General features: G+C 37.5%; 4 protein-coding genes across 6 annotated transcripts in view; 3 read left to right on the forward strand and 1 right to left on the reverse strand.

Annotated features, from left to right (window-relative positions):
* Positions 1–2528, forward strand: part of LOC111459711 (plant UBX domain-containing protein 10-like) — a 6701-nt gene extending 4173 nt beyond the window's left edge. The window contains exons 2-4 of the mRNA XM_023102735.1: positions 1405–1575; positions 1719–1922; positions 2114–2528. Coding sequence (XP_022958503.1) covers positions 1405–1575; positions 1719–1922; positions 2114–2344 — 606 coding nt within the window. The 3' untranslated portion in view covers positions 2345–2528. The remainder of the gene's footprint in view (positions 1–1404; positions 1576–1718; positions 1923–2113) is intronic.
* A 1439-nt stretch (positions 2529–3967) lies between these two features.
* On the forward strand, positions 3968–7407 carry LOC111459693 (serine/threonine-protein kinase WNK8-like). Of its 2 annotated transcripts, XM_023102711.1 has the most exons (7): positions 3968–4439; positions 4766–4803; positions 4945–5172; positions 5282–5502; positions 5599–5756; positions 5851–6259; positions 6341–7407. In XM_023102711.1, the coding sequence occupies exons 1-7, from the start codon at positions 4350–4352 to the stop codon at positions 7093–7095; spliced, it is 1899 nt and encodes a 632-aa protein (XP_022958479.1). In that variant the 5' UTR covers positions 3968–4349; the 3' UTR covers positions 7096–7407. The 2 variants fall into 2 exon arrangements, with proteins under 2 accessions (XP_022958479.1, XP_022958480.1); XM_023102712.1 differs by lacking the exon at positions 4766–4803 and having other exon boundaries at positions 3969–4439.
* Positions 7408–8924: 1517 nt separating this feature from the next.
* LOC111459501 (oligopeptide transporter 7) lies at positions 8925–13103 on the forward strand. Of its 2 annotated transcripts, XM_023102436.1 has the most exons (6): positions 8925–9033; positions 9102–9586; positions 9699–9796; positions 11199–11768; positions 11847–12285; positions 12358–13103. In XM_023102436.1, exons 1-6 carry the CDS (start codon positions 8997–8999, stop codon positions 12961–12963), a joined length of 2235 nt encoding a protein of 744 aa, XP_022958204.1. In that variant the 5' UTR covers positions 8925–8996; the 3' UTR covers positions 12964–13103. The 2 variants fall into 2 exon arrangements, with proteins under 2 accessions (XP_022958204.1, XP_022958206.1); XM_023102438.1 differs by lacking the exon at positions 8925–9033 and having other exon boundaries at positions 9485–9586; positions 9694–9796.
* Positions 13104–13116: 13 nt separating this feature from the next.
* LOC111459502 (UPF0160 protein) lies at positions 13117–15438 on the reverse strand. The gene is made up of 7 exons (XM_023102439.1): positions 15145–15438; positions 14693–14839; positions 14414–14512; positions 14067–14258; positions 13830–13949; positions 13606–13677; positions 13117–13515 (listed from the first exon to the last, which is right to left on the reverse strand). The coding sequence occupies exons 1-7, from the start codon at positions 15400–15402 to the stop codon at positions 13291–13293; spliced, it is 1113 nt and encodes a 370-aa protein (XP_022958207.1). The 5' UTR covers positions 15403–15438; the 3' UTR covers positions 13117–13290.
* Between the last annotated feature and the right edge of the window lie 154 nt (positions 15439–15592).

The raw sequence follows: 15592 nt of genomic DNA on the forward strand, positions 1-15592 counted from the left end.
TACAAAAAAAAAAAAAAAAAAAAGTTGCTTCTTTTGATTTTCTTCTCTGTGGCTGTACAGAACAAATCACCATCAATTTCAGTGAAGGGCATAACAATAAAATATTATGTTTTCTTTTCATTTCTCAGGAGCATCGAAAGAAGAAATTTTAATTAATATGATTTCAAATCAATTTAGTTTCAAATGCAAATAGGAATTAGAAAACATTTCTACCTTTTAAATTTATGGAATTTGGCATTACTTCTTACCAAATACAGACGCCAAACAAAACATTAATGGATTTCTTATGTCTTACGTGGAAATGTGCTTTGATCGAAGCCCTAACAATGAAAAGACTTTTGGAATCTTAGTATTGAAGGGTTGAACTGTTTGTAGAGGGTAGAAGCGGTAGGGTGGAAAGACTTTTGCCTATTAGACGGGGGTAGGCTCAACATATGGCAATCCGTGTTATCTATAAGCATACTCACGTACTTTACATCTATCTTTCATATCCTAGAAAAGTGGATCTGTTTTTAGAGACAGTGGGACTTTTTTTGTGCGAAGGCAATAAAGAAAGAAGGTTGTTTCAGCTGGTGAACTGGGATATCATCTTTCAACCCTTGGAAAGAGGCGGTATTGTTGTTGGTAACGTAAGGCAAAGACTGAACAAATGGCTTTGGAAGTTTCTATGTGAAACTAACTAGTGATTTATGGCTTCAAATAGTAGCTAGCACTCATGGGAAAATTGATGGTTAGTTTACCAAAAGAAGAATATCAGGTAGCATTAGGACCCCATAGTGGATTACAAACAAGTTTAGAGGGTTGAGAAATCGGGTACCTTGGTTAAATCTACCTCCAACGAACTATTAGGCTTGTCTTCGGTTCATAATAAGAAACTTGTGTTTGTTTTATGAAATACAAAAATGCCAATGTCAAATTTCTGATCTAGACTCTACTTTGGGGAACTCAATATCATACGGAGAATACATGCAAGGTGCTCAAGTATGGCCATTAGACCAAACTGCTGCATGTTTTGTCTAAGAGGTGTGGAAACTCAAGACCATATTTTCTTTCAATGCATGACAGTTGTATCATTTCCATGAGGACTGGAATTCTTATTTGGAATGGAGTTTAAAGTTTCTTTTTAGGCGTATCTTCTCCGTCAGGGAGTTCATTAGTGGTAAACTTGGAAAGGAGATGTTAATTTGATAACTTCAATTCTTCCTAGTTCGATGGGCAATGAGGATTTCATTTAGCATATCTGGTCCTCACGTTTTAGAGCTTCTGTATTTGCGGAACATAGCATCTTTAAAAGGCATTGAAACCTTCGATTTGATAAGATGTTTTCACAGACCTTGCATATCATTTTTATTTGAGCATCAGACTTCCTCTCTCTTTATTGCCTTATTTTTCTCTTGTATGCAGGTTGAAGGACCTAAAACTGCTGAAGAAATGCTAGTGATTCTACAAAGAGTTCTGGAAGAAAGTTCTCCTGTTCTGGTTTCTGCAAGGCTTGATGCAGAAGAAAGAAGAAATAACATGCGATTGAGGGAGGAACAAGATGCTGCTTACCGAGCAGCACTTGAAGCAGATCAAGTATGCTACCTTCTGACTTTGCTTTCTTGTCGGTCTGAATTTCATAATCTTCTCGTCCTTCCAACCGTGTTCCTAACTGGAGTTTTCACTTTGTCTTGTCAAGTTTATGTTAATCATCTAATGTCTTGTTACGGTTTTATTAGGCCAGGGAACGACAAAGAATAGAGGAGCAAGAGCGTCTGGAAAGGGAAGCCGCTGAAGCTGAGAGAAAAGGGAAAGAGGAAGAAGAGGCTCGTGAGAGAGCTGTTCGTGAAGCAGCAGAAAGAGAGGCTGCTTTAGCTAGAATGCGCCAAGAGAAAGCAATGTCACTTGGCGCCGAACCCGAAAAAGGGCCTAATGTTACACAAGTAATGTTCTATATTTTCAACTTATTTTCATCATCGAATGATATTTTCCTGCCATCAGGATAGTCGTCCTCTTTTAATTACAAGAAAGTAAAGAGGGGCTACCTATTAGGATATTTGTAAAGACGCCTCGTTTGATCTTCGCCGATGACGAAAGAACCTAATCAATCTTCATGAAAATTTCAATTTACCAGGTATTGGTGCGGTTCCCTACTGGAGAACGCAAGGAAAGGAGATTTCACAGTACCGCTTCGATCAAAACTCTCTACGACTTTGTCGACTCCTTGGGTTGTCTGGACATTGATAGTTATAATCTGGTCTCGAACTTCCCTCGAGTTGTTTATGGCACCGAGAAGCTCTCGATGTCCTTGAAAGAAGCTGGACTGCATCCTCAGGCCAGTCTTTTTGTGGAGCTAACTTCGTGAAAGCTCCAACTAGTAGTAGAATGGTCGAATGTAGTTGAAGATGAAACGTGTGAGAACAAGATTTAGAGTTTGTTTTTTTCAATGACAGTATTAATGTTTGAGGTTTATAGTAGATGCATATTCAGTATAAATTATAATGGTGGATGGAGGTTCGAATAATGGTTTGATATCAGTTGTTCATAATGTTTGCTTTTGGTACTCTAAGACAAATAAATCGTAATCTAACCCTTAATTGCCTAATTGATTCAATCTGCTCAGCTTGTGTTCTTCAAATGAGCTTGTGTAAAGAAACTAATATTGACAACTTAGATGAACTATTATTGTTTGATGGTTAGATCTTATTTGATCAACCGTCCATCCTTAGCAGATATTATCTTTTTTGAACCTTTTTTTCTAGGCTTCCCCTCAAAGTTTTAAAACACATCTCACAATCTACCCTCTTGGGGGCTCAACGTCCCTCGACTTCCCCTTTTAAGGAATGTTTTATTCTCCTCTCCAATTGATATGGTATTTCACAATCCACCCCCCCTTGGAGGTCCAACATTTTTTAACTTCTCCCTTATAAGAAATGTTTCGTTCCCCTCTTCAATAGACGTGAGATCTCACAATCCACTTTTCATTAGGGGCCCAACATCTTCACTGGCACGTCGCTTGGTATCCAGCTCTGATACTATTAATTTGTTCTATAGTTTGTACAACTATGTTCTTGAGTTCTAAGCAAACAAGAATTGAAGTCTGGTGAATGGAACCGCTGCCCTTTGACTAGAGCGGTATCATTATCAATATATGATGTTGTCCATTATCAATATATTTCTAATATTTTCGGTATCTTAATAAGAATGAAAAACATAATTCTTTCTAAAATTTTTAATCTCCTCTCAATATATATATATATATAATTTTTTAATGCCGATTAGTAATTTAATATTAAATAATATATGTAACATTTCAGTTAAAATAACGATTCAAAATTAAAATAAAAAATACACTAAATTGTCAATTAAAAATTAAAAAAGAATATGTCAGCTATATCATATTAATCCTTTATTGTCAAGCCATCCCAAACAAATTCTTAAACTAATCCTTTTTTTATTCAAACTTTAATTCAAAGACAAATCTAATTTTTCTTTTTTTAATAATAATAAAAAAAAAATCCCACGTTTGAACAAACAATCTTTTTTTAAATTAAAAAATCTCATGTTTGACCCAACAATAACACGTGCATAATTAAATAAAATAAACCATCCTACAAATATTTAAATATTAAGATTAAAATCACTTTTAGTCCCAACATTTTAAATTTAATAGTTTCATTTATATATTTTCAAATTCATAAAAACATTTAATCTTTAAACTATAATACACAATCATTTTTGTAAATATTATGATTTTCTTTTTATTAAAATGTATTAAACTATAATATATAAATTGTGATCCAAAATAGTAAATGAAAAAACCAAATAGATCAATATAAAAAGAAGAAAAAAATAAAATAAGATTTCTATAAATAATCAAGCGCCAAAATAGACCATAAAAAGAACTAAATTCAGGGTTTCATTTCCACTGAAGGATGTTGACAGCCTAAATTGAGCATTTCATTTTTAATCGGATATAACAGATTTAAGATTTCGACAATTCAACTAATCTTATCAATACCCTATTTTTTACTCTGCAATCCAATTTAGGTTTTCAATTTGATCCAGCAAAAATTGTTTAGTTATGGTGATGTTTATATGGCCGACCCTGTTTTTCCCTTGATGATCATGTGTCAGAATTTCGTTCATCCAATTTATTCTTACGAATTTCAACCCGCTATGGAATTGTTCATGGGTCGCCAATTTCACTTTCAATCTGCATTTGATGTGGCTTCCGAGGCCTTTTCTGAATACCTTTCTCGTTTGATCGTCGTTATCTGACCGTTTGCTCTTTGAGCAGAGGATTTTTTTTATCTCTTTTTCTTTTTTTCGCGATTTTTGTTTCTATTTCTTCGTCTTTCTGCGTTGCGATGAGTTGTGGTTCGGATTTCATGTCTGGGAATTCTGAGGCTGATGATCTTAATATTTTAGAGAAGGATCCAACTGGACGATATATACGGGTATTTCTTTTCTATTTCTTTTTCGATTTTGGATGTTTTGATTCGTATCTACCGCTTGTTGTTCTTCAGCTAATTACCCTAGCGATTGATTTACATTTTGTCCAGGTGTTTAATTACTCTATTTTGAAATCTGAATTGAGTGATCTTAATTTTGGGATTCACTGCTGATTTCGTGAGGGGAGGAGGAGAAAATTTGGGCATAACCACCAAACTTGTTATTATTTTGGTTTAACGATCGACTACTAATGTTTTTATTCTTAGTTGAGATGTTCTTATTCTATTTGGCGTATGATTTAATCCTCGTTTTTCATATATATATTTTTCAGTACGATGAGATCTTGGGTAAAGGGGCATTCAAGACAGTGTATGCTTCTGCTGTCTATCAATCTCAGTTCTTTTATTACTTTTTTTTTCTCTTCTAGTTTGTTAATCAGTTTAGGTTGAATATTGTTGGATCAAGAGAGGGTATATTATTTGACTTGAGATCTGTTTTTATTATCATCAGATTCAAAGCTTTCGATAAAGCTGGTGGAATTGAAGTTGCTTGGAGCCAAGTGGACATTGAAGATGTTTTGCAGTCACCTGAACAACTTCAAAGATTGTATTCTGAGGTTCATTTGCTGAAGTCACTGAAACATGAGAATATTATCAAGTTCTATAGTTACTGGGTTGATGATAACACTAAGACTATCAACATGATTACAGAATTGTTCACTTCTGGGAGTTTGAGGCAGTAAGAACCACCAAAGAGTCTTCATTTTGTTTCGGTTATTTGTTTCTTATTAACATTTTACTGCATTCAATGAGTTATTTGTTCACTTATGGTATACTTCGGAATTCAGATATCGAAAGAAGCACAGGAAAGTGGACTTGAAGGCTTTCAAGAACTGGGCAAGGAAGATACTGCGGGGTTTAACGTATTTGCACGGTCAGGATCCTCCAATTATTCACAGGGATTTGAAATGTGATAATATATTTGTCAATGGAAATACTGGAGAAGTTAAAATCGGAGATCTCGGATTGGCGATCGTCTTGCAGCAGCCGACTGCCCGAAGTGTAATTGGTAATTTTCATTTTCTTGCTCGATTTCTATTTTGGGGATAGAATTCTAGATTGCAGCAGAACGAACTTCAACTAATATTTGATGATTATTATCTAGGCACTCCAGAGTTCATGGCTCCAGAGCTCTATGATGAGGACTACAATGAACTTGTTGATATCTATTCTTTTGGCATGTGCATGTTGGAAATTGTTACTTGTGAATACCCATATAATGAGTGCAAAAATTCTGCCCAAATATTCAAGAAGGTTACTTCTGTAAGTAGAACATGATTTACCTCTTACCAGATTATGTTCACTAAATGTTTCCATCAGATGTGAAGTTTTGGAATCATTTTCTTGTTTCTTCCAGGGTGTAATGCCTGCTTCCCTTGAAAAAGTGTTGGATCCTCAAGTTAAACAGTTCATAGAGAAGTGTCTGGTTCCAGCATCCATGAGACTACCTGCAAGTGAACTCTTGAAAGATCCATTCCTTGCAACTGAAAATCGCAAGGATCATAGCTCCGAACCTTCAATGTTATTGAATGCGCAGTTCGAATCAGTAAATCCTCCTCTGCTGGATACTAATCCAATGGACATGGATCACAATTGCAGCAAACTCTCAGGCTCAGTGGCCTCATCTATCGAAAGCAATAATGAAATTTCTCACTTTTCAACTCAGGAACTCAAGACGCTCACTGAGAACAATGAATTGACACTGAAAGGGGACATGACTGATCATAATTCGATTTCGTTCCATTTGCGCATTGCCGAATTATCTGGTAACTTTTTTGGTCAACTCATCCGTAATCTTCTTAAAGTTCTTTGATACACATGATGGTAACTTGGAACATTTATTTTAGGTCAATCGAAGAACATCCATTTTGCGTTCTTTCTCGATTCCGATACTGCGTTGGCTATTGCTTTGGAGATGGTTGAACAACTTGAACTGTCAAATGAAGATGCTACCATCATAGCACAACTGATAGATGAATTAATTGCCAAGTTTGTTCCCAGTTGGCAACAATGTACAAATTGTTGTGACGGACTAATTACTGAACATAGTTCTTCTGAAACTGAAGAGGATAAGGCCTTCAGTCCTCCTCTCTTCTCTGAGATGGTACTGTCTTCTCCCTTGGTGGGCGCCGGTAGGAAAACTCTGACAGAATTAGCGGAGGTGGAACATCAAGAAAACCAGCAGACAATCATCTCATGTGCATCTCTGGACTACAACCACTCAACCATCTCAGATTACAGCCTGGGAAAAGGAGGATCAGAGTGTGGTGACTTCAGCCACCCGGAATGCGACAAAGCTTTTATCAGCAGCGGCAGCGGAACCAGCGATTTAGATGCTGTTGGATCTGTTTCGACTATGTTCGATTTTGCCAAACCGTCCCTGATCTCCTCCTGCTCAGGAATGTCGAAAGAATTGAGCTTGTCTAACTTCTCCAATTTTTCTGTGGAAGAAAGAGACCAGCATGATGAACTGAAGATGGAGATTGATGCTATTGACATGCAGTACCACCAGTGCCTTTGTGAACTGTCGAGAATGAGAGAGGAAGCTATTGAAAGTGCCAAGAAGAGGTGGATGTCAAAGAAGAAAGGTGCTGCTATTTGAATGAAGCCCAATGGATTTACAAGTTTGTTTTCTTCATCTTCTTCTTCTTCTTCTTCTTCTTCTTCATTTTTTGGCAACTCTGGCAAGATGGATGATGGTCATGTTCTTATTTTACTACTGAGCTTATATTTTAGCAGTCTGTCCATCCATCCAACCAAGTCCTAACTCCCAACATCTTCTCACTCTGAGCTCAGCCATGTTTAACTTATATATATATATATACCAATTCATTTCATAGTTTAGACACATTCATTCATTGTCACATTATTCTTCTCATAGTGCAAACTATTTTCCATGTATTATTCTTACTCATTCCCATGAGTTCTTTCTGCAATTTCTTCCATATGAAAAAACTACTCTTATAATTTTGCTTTCAGCTGTTTCTTTTTTTCCAACATTCAGTTATATCCTTGTAACTTACCTTGCAAGTCAAGAATTCAATTTATGTATTAATATTATCATTTTGTTCCAGTGTTCAATGGTGTTTTTCTTTTACTCAACGTGTAGCATGCTCTTGAAAACTAGCTTGTTCAGCTTGCCTCGCCTAAGTCTTTTTAGTCACCAATCCCGACAAATGTTTCTCGATCCTTTTTTACATAAATTTTTAATATTCAAAATGTATGTTATTGACCAAAAAGTTGGAGGTTAAAAATATAATATCGATATTGAGATCATTATTATTTTGTACGAATTTGATTTCATCCACGACCCAATTAATTTAGAGTGATATTTAGAGTGTCATTATCACTCGCTCTCCCACATAATATAGGTTTATTCTCTTTGGATCTATGGATCTATATCTAAAAAGAGAAAATGTTGGTTAGACTATTAAAAATACCAATAAATGACTCGATTCAAAAATACATCAACTAAACCACCGACCTCACCTTATGCTCAACCATCATTTTCATGTCATTTTCATATTCTGTGAAAATCCAGCAAAAAAATAAATAAAAATAATAATCTAAACCTACCGCTAGCGGATATCGTTCGATTTGGTCCGTTACGTATCATCGTCGTTAACCTCACGGTTTAAAACGCGTCTGCCAGGGAGAGATTTCCACATCCTTATTAAGAATACTTTGTTCCCCTCTCTAATCCACCTCCCTTTATTCCCTCTCCAACCAATGTGAGATCTTACAATCCATCTCCCTTGGAAGTCGAGCGTCCTCGCTAACACATAATACTATGTCTACTCAGAACTAGTTTTCACGCCTTGTAAGGAATACTTCATTTTTGTCTCCCATTGATGTAGGATCACACAATTCACCTCCTTAGTAGCACAGCGTCCTCGCTAGCGCTTTGTTCCCCTCTCCAACTAATGTGGGATCTTACCATTGTTTCACGTAATCACCACCAAGGTCCCTAATTTTGATTGATGAACTATATACAATGGTACACATATTTGCCCACACAAGTGAGTGTCTTTAATACTTACCCTGTTTTTTAAATGACGAAAATGTAAGGTTGCAGTGACGTGGGGTGATAGAATAGAATAATTTGGAATGTGCCCCATATAATTATTAGTTCATAAATACAATACAACACATAAAATATTAATGATATCAAATGTTCTGATAACACATGAAGCATCCAATGTCAGAAAATAATATCACATGAAATTATCTAATTACTTATATCTATATACATACGCCAAATTTTGAATCATATGCTTGAAACGTATCAAATTAATTAACCATCTAGTTGAATAATAATAATTGGAATTAAAGAAGAAAAAAAAAGGCAAGAAAAAAGAAAAGAAGAACGTGTGTGAATAATGGCCAACAAAGACAACAACTACAATAATAACTCTTATCTAATAATTCCATTTGCAATTTTAGAAATTCATTTACATATAACAATAAATCAGGAACACAGAAACACAAACACAACACACAATAATGGAAGATTCAACGGATCAAATTAGAGTTCCTCTGAGTAAGGAACAACAAAACCCCCAATTTCTCTTTTCATTTTTCCATTTCTCATCGTTTTTCTCATTTCAGTTCCCAGCAGGAGCCATGAACAAGCTTCTTCTTCATCCACATCTCCGCCGCCGGAAGAAAACTCGCCGATTCCTCAGGTGGCTCTCACGGTTCCGACCACCGACGACCCTTCTCTACCGGTTCTCACCTTCCGAATGTGGTTCCTCGGAACTCTCTCCTGCGTTCTTCTCTCTTTTCTCAACCAGTTCTTCTGGTACCGCAAAGAGCCTCTCTCCATCACTGCCATTTCCGCGCAGATCGCCGTCGTTCCTCTCGGCCGTCTTATGGCTTCCACACTCACAGATCGGATCTTCTTCAAAGGAAGTCGCTGGGAGTTTTCGCTTAACCCTGGCCCTTTTAATGTCAAGGAGCACGTTCTCATCACGATCTTCGCCAACTCCGGCGCCGGCTCCGTGTACGCGATTCACGTCGTCACGGTGGTCAAAACCTTCTACAGGCAACATATGAGCTTCCTCGTTTCTCTCATTGTCGTCGTTACGACTCAGGTGGGTGAGATTTTTCGTTTTTTTTTTTCTTTTTTTGTTTCGATTTCCCCTGTTTTGTTTGTGTGAATTTGTGCGTTGAAAATCGAAATTGATTGAAATTGTATAAGATTAGGTGTTGGGATTTGGATGGGCGGGGATATTCAGGAAGTATCTGGTGGAGCCAGCGGCGATGTGGTGGCCGGCGAATTTGGTTCAGGTTTCTCTGTTCAGGTATGGAATTACTAGAATCTTTTTTCTTTTTCAATTTAGCCCCTGATATCCAAAAAGTTGCATATAGTCCCTCACACTTTTTACATTTTTCAATTATGCTGTTTTCATGGGCCAATTGGAGAATTTTCTGAGATTTTTTTTTCTTTTTTATTCATTTAAATTTCTACAAAATCGATTAGATATTTTAACCTTCCAAATTCCGTTCCGTTCACACAATTTCTACCAACTCTTTTGCTGTTTTTGTCGGCTTACTTTGTTTATTTATATATATATATATATAAATTTAGTTTATAAAGTTTAAAACTTTATTAACTTTTAGCTATCCATGTCAAACACATGTTTTATTATTGATTTTTTGACCAAATTTAACAATACTAAGAAACAAAAAAAGTATGTTGAAATTTCTTTTTTTTTTTTAATCTTTATGTTAGATAGGTAACCGTAAGCTTAGTAGATATTATCTGCTTTGACCTATTGTTTTGTCAGCTTCACGATTTTATAACGTTTATTAGAAAAAGATTTCCACACTCTTATGAGGAATATTTCGTTCCCCTCTCCCGCCAATGTGGGATCTCATAATAGTCCAAAAAGAATAATATCTGCTAGCGGTGGGTTTCGGCTGTTACCAATGGAATCAGAGTCAAACACTGAACCGTGTGTCAGCAAGAATGCTGACCTCCAAGAAGGTAAATTGTGAGATCCAACATCGGTTTGAGATGTGAACGAAATATTCTTTATAAAGAGTGTGAAAACTTCTTTTTAGTATACGAGTTTTAAAAGAGTGAGGGTCACGTAGATGGATTAATATTACTATCAAATAAAATAAATTAAAATTTAATAATAAAAAGAATAAGGACTAAAATAAAAAATAAAAAAAGGTAAGGGAGTGAAGTGAAAAACGCGAAAAGGGACATTAGAGACTTGTACGTTATGTTTAGCTTAGATCGCGATGAAATGGAATAAGACGTTTATGTAGGATTCCAAAACGGCGTAAGAACATGGAGTGCCCGACCAATCAAATTACACACCTATTTTGTTTTATTCCAATTTATTAAATATTAAATAAATAAAACCATTCATTATTCCTCTGTAGCTGTCCTTTCAATTATTTTAGTCTAATCATCCACATTTTTATTTTATTCTTAATTTAAACCATCTGGATTATTATGATTATTCTTTTCTTTTCATTACTTTTTCATTGTGTTATAGGTTAGCTTTGCACGTTATTCATTTATTTATTTATTTTATGGTTGAGTATGATTTTTTTTTTTTTTTTATAGTTGACTTTACATGTCTATATCCAAAGCAAAGTCACGAGAGTTTATGGTCAAAGTGGTAAATTTGGTGGCTAAATTGATATAATACTTTTGAATTTAGTTTTTGAAATTGATTTGATCCACAGGGCTCTGCACGAGAAAGAAGAACGAACCAAGGGAGGCTTAACCCGAACCCAATTCTTTGTGGTTGCTTTCATTTGCAGCTTCGCCTATTACGTCTTCCCAGGCTACCTCTTCCAAATGCTCACCTCTCTCTCATGGGTCTGCTGGGTATTCCCCACTTCCATTCTGGCCCAACAGATTGGTTCGGGCCTATATGGGCTGGGCCTCGGCTCCATTGGACTCGACTGGTCCACCATCTCCTCCTACTTGGGCAGCCCACTTGCCAGCCCATGGTTTGCCACTGCCAATGTTGCAGTTGGCTTTGTGTTCATCATGTACATCTTGACCCCAATCTGCTACTGGTTCAACCTTTACAAGGCCACCACATTTCCCATTTTTTCTGATGGATTGTTTACTGGGAAAGGCCAGAAGTATGACATTTCCGCCATTGTTGACTCCAATTTTCACCTTGATCCTGCTGCTTATACCAGACAAGGGGAGCTTTATATTAGTACTTTCTTTGCTCTAACTTATGGTGTTGGCTTTGCTGCTCTTTCTGCTACCATTGTTCATGTTGCTCTCTTCCATGGAAGGTATTGTCCGATACATTTAGTCTCTAAACTTTGATGTTTGTGATTCTACTTAGTCGCTGGCTGATGTGACATGTCTAGGGAAATATGGCAGCAAAGCAAGTCGAGCTTTCAAGAGAAGACGATGGACATACATACAAAGATGATGAGCAAGTACAAACAAGTTCCTGAATGGTGGTTCGTGTTAATTCTTGTGGCGAATATCGCACTCACCATTTTCGCATGCGAATACTACAACGACCAACTTCAGTTGCCGTGGTGGGGAGTTCTACTTGCCTGTGGCATTGCCATTTTCTTCACTCTCCCTATAGGAATCATCACTGCCATCACCAACCAAACTCCGGGCTTGAACATAATCACCGAGTACATTATCGGATATATCTACCCGGGATATCCCGTCGCTAACATGTGCTTCAAAGTGTATGGATACATTAGCATGACTCAAGCCATTACCTTTTTACAAGATTTCAAGCTTGGCCATTACATGAAGATCCCACCAAGAACCATGTTCATGACTCAGGTCATTTTCTTTTACTTTCTTCATCACAAATGATACAAGCACTTACTAAATCTTGTTGTTTTGAGTGTTTAGGTTGTTGGAACATTAGTTGCTAGCGTTGTGTACTTGGGCACTGCCTGGTGGCTCTTGGAAACCATCCCTGAAATTTGTAGCTCATCTCAATCCTTCTGGACTTGCCCGTCGGACAGGGTGTTCTACGATGCCTCGGTGATATGGGGGTTGATCGGTCCTCGTCGAATTTTCGGGGACCTTGGACATTACTCATCAGTAAATTGGTTCTTTCTTGTGGGTGCAATTGCTCCTGTTTTTGTATGGTTGGCTGTCAAGGCATTTCCACAGCATGAGTGGATCAAACTTGTCAATATGCCTGTGCTGATTGGGGCCACTGCCTATATGCCTCCAGCCACCGCTGTAAACTACATCACTTGGATCATTATGGGGTTTCTTTCTGGATTTGTTGCGTACAGATATAAGCCAGAATGGTGGCGAAGGCATAACTACATTCTCTCAGGGGCTTTGGATGCTGGTCTTGCTTTCATGGGGGTGCTGTTGTATTTCTCATTAGGGCAGCATGAGATCAGCCTCGACTGGTGGGGGAATGACCTCGATGGTTGTCCGCTCGCGCAGTGCCCGACTGCCCCCGGAGTTACTGTGGAAGGATGCCCACTCTTTACCTGAAGCATTTTTGTGTTATAAGCATTTCTCTGTAGTTTGTACAAGAAATTATATTGGCTATTGATTTCTCATGCACTGAATTTTAGTGTAATTATATGGACGCATGACATTATTTCAGATTTGAGTTGCAGAAGGTTGTAAAATCTTCAAAACAAGTAAGAAAAAACCAGATAGAAATATCCCAATTCGTTACAGCAGCAAATGTTTCAAATTGAAAGAATTGAAGGGCTCAGAGAAAGTCATAAAACGGTAAGCCTCAAACTCTCGTTAACGCACGATTCTCTGATCGATGCTACGAGCCAAGTAAATATATAAAAAGATGTCGAGTATCTACAGCTTCAATGCTTGCTTCGCCATGGCAAGAGCCCCTTCGTAAGTTTGATTTCCACCTATAAAGCCACTCATATGAACAAACACGCAACCGGGGATCCCCGACTCTTTTGAGAGTTCCTCGTCCCTTAAACCTCGCCATTGGGCAGGCAGAGGCTTGCGACTCTCGAATCTGTCAGGAGCTATTGCCACTGCCTGCACTCGCCACTGCTTGCTTCGATCGTCCTGAAAATCACAACGCATTAAAATGGAAAATAACAAAACATTTCTGATAGCTCTGCTCTGTCGGCTTAAATTGTTGGAAGTTACATATACCTGATAGAGCACATATTTGATCAAATTGTCGTTCTTCAACTCCGTCTCGAGCTCAAATAGATGAAGTTTCCACTATTGTTAAAAGAAAATTACGTAATCGTTACTGATATAAAGCATATACAACTTGTAACTTGTATGTCCTAACCTCTCCAATGACAAGATGAAAAAAAAACAAAGTGAATGAAGAAAACCATAGTTAAAACGATAAACAAGTGAGTACTTACAGGGCAAAATGTTGTCAAAACCATTATTTCTCCACTAGGGTCGATATCATGTCTTGCTCCAAGACATCTCATCACGATCGACCTTGCTGGTAGCCATGATTTGGCATGAAACCGAACACTCTGAAATTAAGCAAGGATCAGGAAGCAACTCAACCAAGTAAACAAGCTCAGGAAACATGGTTGGGTTCAGGATTTTAAGAGACTATTTTGTATCCATAGACACTCAAGAAACCTCACATCTAAGAACTCGCTGCCAGCCAGAGCCATTGCTTTCTCAAAGGCTTTATTCTCATTCTCGGATGATTGATCGGGATCAATCCAGTCCAGATTCAATCTCCCCACCCTTGAAGATAGGTGTGTGTTATTCACATATTTTGGTGGCTGGTCTGTATCATACTGATTGATACCGTTATCTATAGCATCAATGCCCTGAAAAAATAAGCACGAACGTCAAAAGATAAACAGACATAAATATAAAAAAACGTTAGCCAACCCCGTGCAGAAAATTCTTGAGGTTAAAACTTTCATGATATTTAACAATGGAAACGAGATAAAAAGGATTAATCAAAAAATTGAATTCACACCTCCATGAAACTTTTGTATACAGCCAAAAATAGCCTTTGCACGTCTGGGTGGCCTTCATCAACTTGAAGCTCCTTTGCAATAATCTCCTTCCCAAAATGCTGGAGCAGAACAACAACAACAATAACAATCATAACTACTAAATTTTTTGTAAGCAGCATGATAAAGGTTATTCATGAAAAGAAAATCCGATAACACTGTTTAACGACGAACAAGTAAGAACTTGGATATATTATCACTTGTCAAATTTTAGAGATGGTCTTGGAAAGGCGACTACCTACCTTATAAACAAGACCAGCGCTGCTGAGCTTAGTGTTGAAACCATGGCCAAAAACTTCTTCAAACCCCTTTTGATGATGGTCATAACGATCATGACTTGGGTCATACACGCCCCCAACATCAAGAACTGCATCAAGACCTTCTAATACCTAGCAACCAATTCAAATCAGAGACGACAGTTTCATGCCTAGGCCAAAATCCAGTCCATAAACTACCAAGCAAACAAATGAGAAGGAAACATCACAAAACGAACAAGACTCTGTTGAAAATACTCAGTTCTCTCGCAACTTGGCAGAAACAAAAACCCAGATTTACATTACTGATAAGAAAAAAAAAAACCCAAACAAATTCTAGGAAATTTCTACAGCTATTCAGCAAAACCCAGCAGTCTATAACCGAACTACAACTCAATTTCTATTTTCATTTGACAAGACAGGGAATAGAAAACGCGAACCTGGGGATCACGGGTTCGAACAATCTGAGCATTAGAGAACTTCTGCGTCAAGCGAATCATGAAGCAGCCAAGCGCCTCATCGCAATGGAAGCTACCATGGTGAGTCCCTACTCGCTTCACCGAAACGGCGCCACCAGGGGAACCAGTGGAATAGGAAGCGACAGGAGAAGTAGCCATGAAAGGACGGAGAAAGAAAAACTTGGGGAAGGAGAAGAATTGCTTGTGGTTAAACCCTAAACCTCTACCAAGAATGACCATTGCCTTCGAATCCTAACATTAAAGTCTGGTCTTTTCAGCTCCCTTGTATAAATTGTTGCTTAATTCTGGCAGTGGGTCTGGATTCTACCGTGGGCTTCGATAATCCGAATGGTTGAGCCCAATGTTGTTGTGCTCCATCGTTCATCTTCCCTACTTTTTTTTTTTTTTTTTTTTTTTTTTTTTTTTTTAA

Source organism: Cucurbita moschata, unplaced genomic scaffold, assembly GCF_002738365.1.
Source record: "Cucurbita moschata cultivar Rifu unplaced genomic scaffold, Cmos_1.0 Cmo_Scf00022, whole genome shotgun sequence".
NCBI classification, from domain to species: domain Eukaryota; kingdom Viridiplantae; phylum Streptophyta; class Magnoliopsida; order Cucurbitales; family Cucurbitaceae; genus Cucurbita; species Cucurbita moschata.

Bases quoted from the DNA above. Each gene is read 5' to 3' on its own strand.
- LOC111459693 (XM_023102711.1), top strand. From the start codon at position 4,350: ATGAGTTGTGGTTCGGATTTCATGTCTGGGAATTCTGAGGCTGATGAT. The intron at 5,173-5,281 runs GTAAGAACCACC...TTCGGAATTCAG, and splicing joins ACTTCTGGGAGTTTGAGGCA to ATATCGAAAGAAGCACAGGA. The intron at 6,260-6,340 runs GTAACTTTTTTG...CATTTATTTTAG, and splicing joins GCGCATTGCCGAATTATCTG to GTCAATCGAAGAACATCCAT.
- LOC111459501 (XM_023102436.1), top strand. From the start codon at position 8,997: ATGGAAGATTCAACGGATCAAATTAGAGTTCCTCTGA. The intron at 9,034-9,101 runs GTAAGGAACAAC...TTCTCATTTCAG, and splicing joins TCAAATTAGAGTTCCTCTGA to TTCCCAGCAGGAGCCATGAA. The intron at 12,286-12,357 runs GTCATTTTCTTT...TTGAGTGTTTAG, and splicing joins GAACCATGTTCATGACTCAG to GTTGTTGGAACATTAGTTGC.
- LOC111459502 (XM_023102439.1), bottom strand. From the start codon at position 15,402: ATGGTCATTCTTGGTAGAGGTTTAGGGTTTAACCACAAGCAATTCTTC. The intron at 14,259-14,413 runs GTGTGAATTCAA...TTATTTTTTCAG, and splicing joins TATACAAAAGTTTCATGGAG to GGCATTGATGCTATAGATAA. The intron at 13,516-13,605 runs GTATATGTAACT...TGTGATTTTCAG, and splicing joins TCAAATATGTGCTCTATCAG to GACGATCGAAGCAAGCAGTG.